The sequence below is a fragment of the Perognathus longimembris genome, chromosome 22, assembly GCF_023159225.1.
Source record: "Perognathus longimembris pacificus isolate PPM17 chromosome 22, ASM2315922v1, whole genome shotgun sequence".
In the NCBI taxonomy this organism is placed as follows: domain Eukaryota; kingdom Metazoa; phylum Chordata; class Mammalia; order Rodentia; family Heteromyidae; genus Perognathus; species Perognathus longimembris.
In genome coordinates this window covers 6,811,525-6,822,359 of record NC_063182.1, presented here as the reverse complement: position 1 = coordinate 6,822,359, position 10,835 = coordinate 6,811,525, and the positions used below count along the sequence as shown (strand labels likewise).

The 10,835-nt window shown below is 53.8% G+C and overlaps 2 protein-coding genes across 14 annotated transcripts in view; both read left to right on the top strand.

The window, feature by feature from the left end:
• LOC125340134 (protocadherin gamma-A10-like) overlaps positions 1-1,478 on the top strand; it is a 3,309-nt gene extending 1,831 nt beyond the window's left edge. Inside the window, exon 2 of the mRNA XM_048331586.1 lies at positions 27-1,478. Coding sequence (XP_048187543.1) covers positions 27-1,478 — 1,452 coding nt within the window. The remainder of the gene's footprint in view (positions 1-26) is intronic.
• LOC125339773 (protocadherin gamma-C4) overlaps positions 1-10,835 on the top strand; it is a 365,900-nt gene that overhangs the window by 286,324 nt on the left and 68,741 nt on the right. The window contains exon 1 of one of the 13 annotated variants that reach the window (XM_048331033.1): positions 3,240-4,465. The exons of 11 other annotated variants lie outside the window; for them this stretch is intronic. In XM_048331033.1, the coding sequence (XP_048186990.1) occupies positions 4,421-4,465 (45 nt within the window). In that variant the 5' untranslated portion in view covers positions 3,240-4,420. Of the gene's footprint in view, positions 1-3,239; positions 4,466-7,144; positions 10,584-10,835 lie in introns of those variants that run through there. One more of the 13 variants, XM_048331020.1, reaches the window with a different exon arrangement.

The following is a 10,835-nucleotide window of genomic DNA, read 5'->3' as shown; positions in this document are numbered from 1 at the left end:
GAGGCGCATATCTAGCAACCGCCAAGGTGTTGGTTACAGTAGAAGACGTAAATGACAACAGCCCTGAAGTGACCATCACCTCTCTCTTTAGTCCGGTGGCAGAAGATTCACCTCTGGGAACTGTCATTGCCCTTTTGAACGTGCACGACTTAGACTCTGGACAGAACGGAGCAGTAACTTGTGCCATCTCCGGGAATCTACCCTTTAAGTTAGAGAAGTCGATTGACAGTTACTACAGGCTGGTGACGCACAGAGCCCTTGACCGGGAACAGGTATCCTCCTACAACATCACAGTGACAGCCGCAGACGGTGGAAGTCCCCCGCTGTCAACAGAAGCTCGCTTCACCCTACAAGTGGCAGACATCAATGACAACCCACCCACCTTCTCTCACACCTCCTACGTTACCTACGTCCCAGAGAACAACCCCAGGGGGGCCTCCATCTTCTCCGTGACTGCTCTCGATCCAGACAGCAAAGAGAATGCCCAGATCATTTACTCTCTGGCTGAAGACGACATTCAGGGGACACCACTGTCCTCCTACTTATCCATCAACTCCGACACTGGCATCCTGTATGCTCTCCGATCCTTTGACTACGAGCAGTTTGGACAACTGCAGGTGCAGGTGACAGCCAGTGACAGCGGGAATCCCCCCCTCAGCAGCAACGCGTCCTTGACTGTGTTCGTGCTGGACCAGAATGACAATACTCCGGAGATCTTGTATCCTGCTCTCCCCACGGATGGTTCCACGGGCGTGGAGCTGGCGCCTCGCTCCGCAGAGCCTGGCTACCTTGTAACCAAGGTGGTGGCCGTGGACAGGGACTCAGGGCAGAACGCCTGGCTGTCCTACCGCCTGCTCAAGGCCAGCGAGCCGGGGCTCTTCACGGTGGGGCTGCACACGGGTGAGGTGCGCACGGCGCGGGCCCTGCTGGACAGAGACGCGCTCAAGCAGAGCCTCGTGGTGGCGGTGCAGGACCACGGCCAGCCGCCCCTCTCGGCCACCGTCACGCTCACGGTGGCCATCGCCGACAGCATCCCGGAGGTCCTGGCAGACTTAGTCAACCTCGAGCCCCCACAGGACTCTGACACCCCCAGCCTCACGCTCTACCTCGTAGTGGCGGTGGCCGTGGTCTCCTGTGTCTTTCTTGCCTTTGTCATCGTGTTGCTGGCGCTCAAACTTCGCCGCTGGCACAAGTCACACCTGACACCGGCTCCAGGAGGACTGGCTGGCCTGCCAGCCTCACACTTTGTGGGCACCGATGGCGTGCGCGCTTTCCTGCAGACCTATTCCCACGAGGTCTCCCTCACTGCAGACTCGAGAAAGAGCCACCTGATCTTCCCGCAGCCCAACTACGCGGACACGCTCCTCAGCCAGGAGAGCTGCGAGAAAAAGGAGCCTTTGTCTTTATTAGACGATTCGAAGTTGCCAATCGAAGGCACCCCTTTGGTCCCAGTGAGTTCCATTTATACTTTTCTGTAAACAGTTGTGATTAGTTTCACTTTTAGGTTTGAAGCATGGTGATAGAAATTTTAAATATTTTATTTTATTTTGTTGGTGTCATCATGGGGCTTGAACTCTGGGCCCGGGCGCTGTCCCTGAGCTCTTCCGCTCAAGGCTAGCTCTCTACCACTTGAGCCACAGCGCCACTTCTGGTGTTCTGGTGGTTAACTGGAGATAAGTGTCTTCCAGGTTTGCCTGCCTTGAACTGCGATCCTCAGATCTCAGCCTCCTGAGTAGCTAGGATTACAAGCGTGAGCCATCCTCGCTGAGCTTAATTTTAAATGTTTTAAAAAATAACTTTGAATCTCAATGGCTCTCAAAAGAAGCAAGTAGAATTTGTTGAGTAATTTCATGATAAAGACTTGACTTGATCAAAATCTTGCTGTTAAAATTGACTTAGTCCTAATGAAGAGCTGTTGTCATAGAGTTATAACTAGCTTGGAAGAACCTTGTGTTTTGTGGGGGTTTCTTGGTGCCTGTAGCAGGGCTTTGAACTCAAGGCCGTATGTTGTTGCTTGGCATTTTCATTCAAGGATTGCTAGCACCCTACCACTTGAGCCGCACCTTAACTTTTAGGACCTTCTTTCTATCGTGTTCTTGAGTACGTTGTCCTAAGAGAGACTTCCATATAGAGTGTCTGTTGATTTGTATGTTCTTCTGAGGGGCCACATACTGAATCTCTGCCTCTGAGCTCTCTTTTGAAGGAGGGTCTGGTAAACACAGGTAATGATCAGAAACAAATGGTTACCCTCACTGGAAACACACCAAGCCCAGGCCTACTCATGGCTGTTTATCCAGGCAGAAGGACAATAGGTTTCTCTAATTGTAGTGGTTTGGGGGTTTGGTTTTTTTGTTTTTTGTTTTTGTCGGTTGTGGGGCTTGAACTCTGGGCCTAGGCACTGTCCCTAAGCTCTTCAGCTCAAAGCTAGTGCTCTACCACTTGAGCCACAACACCACTTTCAGTTTTCTGGTGGTTAATAGGAGATAAGAGTCTCATAGACTTTCCTGCCCAGGCTGGCTTTGACTCTCGGTCCTTAGGTTTCAGCTTCCTGAGTAGCTAGGATTATAGTGTTAGCCCCAGGAGCCTGACTCTAGTTGTATTTTTTTTTAACTACACCTTGTAGTGACAGCCAAATTATGTATACTTTCTACAAATTTAAACATTTAATTAATAGTCAATAATTCAAAATGTGTACAAGTAGTCATACCTATTAACAGTGCATCGTCTTTTTGTGTTTTTACTTGACTTTCCTTGTTCAATGGGGATTCTAAAGTGTTTGAGTAGACTGAAGAGTTCTGCTGTCTTTGTCTTTTAACAAAATCAAATCCTCTAGTCGCTGAAGCTAAAAATCAATGTGGATCGGGGAGACAAACTTCTGCATGTTCCCCCAAACAGAAGTGAGATGTTAGCATGAGTACTTCAGAGGCTCTTTAATGTAAAGGAAGGAAAACCTACCTGAAACTCGAAATACAGAAATTTAGACCCCAAATAAACTACGAGTGAAGAAAGAATGCCAATTTTACAGGATTTTTTAAAGGGAAAGAAGTACACAAAATTCTTTTAAGCAGACTATCAGTGGACTTACAAATGTGCGCATTTGGTTGCATAAAGGTAAGGATGTGTTTGGTTAGATCATTTGATTTGTTGCTTCTCTGCTTGGTAACATAATATCCAGTAGAGACCTACAGTGTGTTCAAATCCTTATGAGACCATGATTTGTACATGGTATGTGGAAGGTGCCCACACTCTTGAGGATTATTTATGGATGACATTATTAAGCTAGTAAATTGTTGAAACTACTATTCTAAATTTCTATAAGAGTCAAAATCCTTATGCATTCATCTCAAAACATTGTTTGGGAAAACACATTTAAAAACAGACTTTTGACTTCAGGGCTATTGCAAGCAAATGTTTGTGAATATAATAGTTATAATTTTTGCCCATCCTGGGCCTTGAACTCAGGGCCTGGGCCCTGTCCCTGGCTTCTTTTTTGCTCAAGGCCAGCACTCTACCACTTGAGCCACAGCACCACTTCCAGCTTTTTCTATTTGTGTAGTACTAAGGGATCAAACCCAGGGCTTCATGCATGCTAGGAAAGCAGACTACTGCTAAGCCACATTCCCAGTCCCGGTAAATGGAATTACTTTAAAAAAAAATACAGAACATCCTGGATGACTGCATTAACAGGACAGTACTTGCATCTCTACACATAAATGTGGACGGAAGGCTTATTTACTTCTAACAAAATATAGTCTAAGGTTGAAAACAAGATTTCTCCCCATACTTCAGTTTCATAGATAATTACTCTTACAAGGAACAGCAGCGATTTCCCCTGGATGGACAATTTGAATGGCAGTCAGCCATGGAATAAAAGACCTGTAGAATTTCAGTTACTATTCCTTTTAGTCGTTTGTTTTTTTTAAACCTGAAAGGAATGCATTTATCTATCCAAAACTAATGTAAACCTTTGACGGATGAGGGTATGTGTCAAAATACACCTATCAAGATACAGCATCACAGTTGTGATGGAAACTGTTCCTCCAGGAAGAAAGAAGAGCTACTGAGGAGTGAGATTCAAATATTTGGGGCTACCAACTTATACATTTTAAAGAAATAAAAAGATTACCCAGAGAAAAGGCCAGACTGTAGTTCCACACGAAGCCTCTGGGCGCCGCTGTCGGCCTGGGCAGGGCCGGCTGGATGCCTCGGGTACCCCAGCCCGGGGCCGAGAATCTCCTGCACCACCACCGAAGCGAACCCAAGGAAACCTAGCCAGACGCACGCACTCCGGGCCGCGCCGCCCCCGTGCAGCCGCCTCGGGTTCCCAGCTCCGAGGCTGGGCCGTTCCTCCGCCCCGGGCCGAAGGCCCCTCCGCCGCGGTAGAGCTCGCGGACCCGGGCGCCCGGAGCGCGAGCGAGCCATGGGAGGGAGCCGCGCGCAGGGGCTCGGCGCCCGCCCCGCCCAGGTACTCGTGCCTTTCCTGCTGCCTTTGTTCTGCGCGGGGCTCGGCCAGCCCCTCCGCTACTCCATCCCCGAGGAGCTGCCCCGGGGGTCGGTGGTGGGGCACCTGGCCCGCGACCTGGGGCTCAGCGTCCCGGAAGCGTCCGCTCGCCAGCTGCGCGTGAGCGCCGAGCAGCCGCGCTTCGGCGTGGACGCGGGCAGCGGGGACTTGGTGGTGGAGGGGCGCGTGGACCGCGAGCACGCGTGCGGGGAGCGGAGGCCGTGCGAGCTGCCGCTGGAGGCCGTGCTGGGGAGCCCCCTGACCAGCTTCCCCGTCGTGGTGGTGGTGGAGGACATCAACGACCACGCTCCGCGATTCCCCAAGGATGAAATCACGCTGGAGATGAGCGAGTCGGTCAGCCCCGGGGCGGGGACGGTGCTGGAGCCGGCGGAAGATCCGGACGCCGACGGGAACTCGCTGAGAAGCTACCAGCTCAGCCCTAGCGAGTTCTTCTCGCTGCTGGTGAGGGACAGCCCGGACGGGGGCGCCTATCCCGAGCTGGTGTTGCGGAAGAGCCTGGACCGGGAAACGCAGAGCAGCCACGCCCTGGAGCTGACGGCGGTGGACGGCGGGGACCCGCCCCGGAGCGGCACCGCCAAGATCCGCGTCCTCGTGGTGGACGCCAACGACAACCCCCCGGTGTGTAGCCCGGACGTGCACCGGGTCGGCCTCCGCGAGGGCGCCCCGCCGGGCACCCGCGTCCTCACGGTCCGGGCCACCGACCCGGACGAGGGCGCCAACGCCGAGTTCACCTACTCCTTCCTGGGCGCGGCCGAGCGAGCCCGGCGCGCGTTCTCCTGGATCCCCAGACGGGAGACATCGTCACCCGCCAGCCCTTGGATTTTGAAGAGGTGGAGAGGTACACCATAGACGTGGAGGTGAAGGACAGGGGATCGCTCTCCTCCGTGTGCAAGGTCGTTATAGACGTCCTCGACGAAAACGACAACCGCCCCGAAATTACCATCACCTCGCTCTCGGATGAGGTTTTGGAGGATTCCCCTCCCGGGACGGTGGTGGCCCTCTTCAAAGTCCGGGACCGGGACTCGGGGGCCAACGCAGACGTTGCATGTAGTTTAAGCAACCATGGCCCATTTAAGATTCATTCTTCTTCCAATAATTACTACAAGCTCGTAACCGATGGGACGCTGGACCGGGAAGAGACCCCAGAGTACAATGTCACCATCACGGCCACCGACAGGGGGAAGCCGCCCCTCTCCACCGAGACATCCATCACCCTGCACATCGCCGACGTGAACGACAACGCGCCGGCTTTCCAGCAGGCCTCCTACGTGGTGCACGTGGCCGAGAACAACCCTCCCGGAGCCTCCATCGCGCAAGTCAGCGCCTGCGACCCGGACGCGGGGCGCAACGGCCAAGTGTCCTACTCGATCGTGGCCAGCGACCTGGAGGCGCGCGCGCTGGCGTCCTACGTGTCGGTGAGCGCGCACAGCGGGGCGGTGTTCGCGCAGCGCGCCCTGGACCACGAGCAGCTGCGCTCCTTCCGGCTCACGGTGCAGGCGCGCGACCAGGGCGCGCCCCCGCGGCGCGCCAACGCCAGCCTGCGCGTGCTGGTGGGCGACCGCAACGACAACGCGCCGCGCGTGCTCTACCCCGCGCCGGAGCCCGACGGCTCGGCGCCCCTGCACACGGTGCCGCGCGCCGCCGAGCCCGGCTCCCTGGTCACCAAGGTGGTGGCGGTGGACGCCGACTCGGGACACAACGCCTGGCTGTCCTACCACGTGCTGCAGGCCAGCGAGCCCGGCCTCTTCAGCCTGGGGCTGCGCTCGGGCGAGGTGCGCACCGCCCGCGCCCTGGCCGACAGGGACGCGGCCCGCCAGCGCCTGGTGGTGGCCGTGCGCGACGGGGGCCAGCCGCCCCTCTCGGCCACCGCCACGCTGCACCTGGTGTTTGCCGACAGCCTGCAGGAGGTGCCGCCGGACTTCACCGACCACCCTTTGCCCCCCGACCCCCAGGCCGAGCTGCAGTTTTACTTGGTCGTCGCCTTGGCCTTGATCTCCGTGCTCTTCCTCCTGGCTGTGATCCTGGCCATCGCCCTGCGCTTGAGACGCGCTTCCCGCGGTGCCACCGAAGGCTGCTTTGGATCTGTTCTAGGCTCAAAGTCTGGACCCGCGATTCCTCCCAACTACTGTGAAGGGACGCTATCCTACTCGTACAATTTTTGCGTGCCTGGAAATCAACCCAATGCAGAATTTAATTTTCTTACATCCACTGATGATTGTCCAGCCGCACAAGATATTCTCAACAAAGATAGCTCTTCTGCACTTTTGGCTAGCATTTTAACTCCTAGTGTTGAAGCAGACAAGACAACTTTTAACCAGGTAATTAATGCTTTTTATATTCCAGTGTGTAACATGTTCTAATATGGCATAGTTACTTCAAGATTTCAGATAATGTCTTGATTAAAAAAAAAATCCTACTATAAGGGGTTGGGAATATGGCCTAGTGGTAGAGTGCTTGCCTTGTATACATGAAGCCCTAGGTTTGATTCCTCAGCCCCACATATATAGAAAAGGCCAGAAATGGCGCTGTGGCTCAAGTTGGCAGAGTGCTAGCCTTGAGCAAAAAGGAGCCAGGGACTGCTCAGGCCCTGAGTTCAAGCCCCAGAACTGGCAAAGAAAAAAAATCCTACGATAAATACATCAAACCTATGCGTTTTACTCTTAAAAGCTAGATTTTGTGGCAGAGTGCTTGCCCGCCATGCAAGAAGTCAAGTTCTGTCCCAGCACAACACACACAGTTAGTTCTTCATCAATCCTCTTGTTAAAGACATTTTAAGGTAAAAATTTTGAAGGGTGAGTGGTAGAGTTTGTGTTAGCATGCTTGAGACTCTGGGTTCCATCCCCAGAACCACACACACAACACACACACCGACATACACAAACACATATGAAGTACCAGGAGAGACTTTCATTAAAATACATTTTGGTTTAGGACACTACATACAATTATTTTTATCATGATGTTTTAGATTACAATCCACTCAGACTCCATCAGACACTTAATTTTTATTTCTGGTAAGAATTATTGTCCTGCATCCCACCTGATAATTGATTATTTTGTCGAGATCATGCTGTTTCCACATCTGCAAATGCCACCTGTCTTTACTCAGAAAAAAAAAAATATATATATATATATAATCAAATACAACCAAATCTAAATTGCAAGTTTTCAGTTCCGGTAGTATTTTGAACCCTTTTATATAATTAAGCAGTCGCTCGTTTTATAAAGATGTCCTGGTGAGCTTTCAGGATCACATTGCATTAACTCCTGCTTGCGATTTTTAGCTTCCACGGATAGGTATTATTCACTAAGAGGTAAGTTTAATAATAATCTCCACTGGAACCAGCCCATCCATTTTCCTTAGTGTTGCAACAATAAGACTGGGCTCTAGGCGGCGCTGTTCACCAATAAGGTGAATCCAAGGCGGCGCGCTACCGAGTCCCGCTCCCCAACCCCAACCGCACAAAGCCGAATGCCCGGGACACTCACACCTCCGGGCGCCGCGGATTAAAGCACTTTCCTCCGCGTCCGAACGCACCTCGGATGCGGACGACCTGGGAGCTGGTGGACGCAGACGCCTCCTCGGCACAAACCGGCTGGCGACAGCCCCGCACCTCCGCTCCGACCCTGCCCCATGGCGACCCTGCGCCCTCGCTGGGACCGCAGCGCGCTCGTCCCCCTGTGCGTGTTCCTGGGGACGCTGCGGGCGTTCGGAGCCGGGCAGATCCGATACTCCGTGCCCGAGGAGACTGACCGAGGCTTCTTGGTGGGCAACATCTCCGGGGACCTGGGGCTGGAGCCGCGGGAGCTGGCGGAGCGCGGCGTGCGCATCGTCTCCAAGGGAAGGACGCAGCTCTTCGCGCTGCGCCCGCGGGGCGGCGGCCTGGTCACCGCCGGCAGGATCGACCGCGAGCAGCTCTGCCAGCCGGTGGCCCCCTGCGCCCTAAGCCTGGAGATTCTGGTGGAGGACACCTTGAAGATCTACGGAGTGGAGGTGGAAATAACGGATGTCAACGATAACGCCCCCAGCTTCCGGGAAGAGGAGGTAGAGATCAAAGTGAGTGAGCACGCACCTCCTGGATCCAGGTTTCCTCTTCCCAACGCCAGGGATCCAGACGTGGGGGTGAACTCCCTCCAGAGCTACCAGCTCAGCCCTAACAGCCACTTCTCTTTGCACGTGCGAGGCGGAACTGACGGGACCAAGAGTCCGGAGCTAGTGCTGGAGGGGGGCCTGGATCGGGAGAAGGAGGCGTCCTACCACCTCCTCCTCACGGCCTTGGATGGCGGAGAGCCCACCCTCAAGGGCACGCTTCCCATCCGCGTGGTGGTCCTCGATGTAAATGATCATGTCCCTACGTTTACACAATCTGTGTATCGAGTGAGTGTTCCAGAAAACCTCAGCTCTGGGGCTCAGGTGCTGGTGGTAAACGCAACCGATCCAGATGAAGGGACCAACGGGGAAGTGATGTATTCATTCCGGAATATGGAAAGCGAAGCTTCTGAAACATTCCAGTTGAATTCTCAGACTGGAGAAGTTCTACTAGCAAGGCCTCTGGATTTTGAAAAATACAGAGTCTATGAGATGGAAGTTCAAGGCCAAGATGGTGGAGGTTTGCTGACCAGTGCTAAGATATTGATTACAGTCATGGATGTGAATGACAATGCTCCAGAAATAACCGTCACCTCTTCTATTGCTTCAGTGCTAGAAAATTCACCTCCTGGTACAGTAATTGCTCTTCTACATGTGCAAGATGACGATTCTGGAGAAAATGGCCAGGTGTTCTGTTTCATCCCTAACAATCTTCCTTTTAAATTAGAAAAGACTTATGGTAATTACTACAAGTTGATAACAAACAGCGAGCTGGACCGAGAGCAGACTGAGAGCTACAATATAACACTGACCGCCAAAGACCAAGGAAGTCCAGCCTTGTGGACAGAAGCTCACCTCGTGCTGAATGTGGCGGACAACAATGACAACCCTCCAGTTTTCACGCACTCCTCTTACTCTGCTTACATTCCTGAAAACAACCCCAGGGGAGCCTCCATCTTCTCAGTGACTGCCCGGGACCTGGATAGCCAAGAGAATGCCCAAGTCACTTACTCTCTGGCAGAGGACATGATCCAGGGGACGCCTCTGTCATCCTACATCTCTATCAATTCCGACACAGGGGTGCTGTACGCCCTGCAATCCTTCGACTATGAGCAGTTCCAAAACCTACAGCTGGGAGTCACTGCCCAAGACAGCGGGGACCCGCCATTGAGCAGCAACGCCTCACTGACCCTGTTCGTGACGGACCAGAACGACAACACTCCAGAGATCTTATACCCCACCCTCCCCACGGATGGTTCCACGGGTGTGGAGCTGGCACCGCGCTCCGCAGAACTTGGTTATCTGGTGACCAAGGTGGTGGCAGTGGACAGGGACTCAGGGCAGAACGCCTGGCTGTCCTACCGCCTGCTCAAGGCCAGCGAGCCGGGGCTCTTCACGGTGGGGCTGCACACGGGCGAGGTGCGCACCGCTCGCAGGCTGGTGGAAAAGGATAGCCTCAAGCAGAGCCTCGTGGTGGCGGTGCAGGACCACGGCCAGCCGCCCCTCTCGGCCACCGTCACGCTCACCGTGGCCGTGGCCGACAGCATCCCGGAGGTCCTGGCCGACCTGGGCAGCGTGGAGGTTCCCACTAGCCCTGACCGGTCGGGCCTCACCCTCTACCTCGTTGTGGCCATCACCGCAGTCTCCTGCATCTTCCTCATCTTTGTCACGGTGCTCCTGGCCCTCAGACTTCGACGCTGGCACGCCTCGCGCCTGCTCCACGATGCGGGTGGGTTGGAGGGGGTGCAGGCTTCACACTTTGTGGGGGTGGACGGGGTGCGTGCTTTCCTGCAGACCTATTCTCACGAGGTCTGCCTTACCTCAGACTCTCGGAAAAGCCACCTCATCTTCCCCCAACCCAACTATGCCGACACGCTCCTCAGCCAGGAGAGCTGTGAGAAAAGTGAGCCTCTCTTGCTAGCTGAAGACTCGGCTACCGTGCTGGGCAAATGCGGCCCATCCAGTAATCAGGTGAGATTTATTTCTCTGCATCCCAACTGTTGGTGTCTTGGTACATGTCTCCTAAGGATGTATTTGCACGAGTTGGTTAGGAAAGCTGAGTTTGGGGAGGAGATAGGATAGTTCATATGTAATTAGAGCAATTTGTAATTAGAACAATGCATATGCATTTGTGTACTGTACCTTTCATCAGATTACCATGATTTTCAGAAAGAACCTTCCAGAGGTCATTTTCTAAAGTCTTGGCACATTTCTTTTGATTTC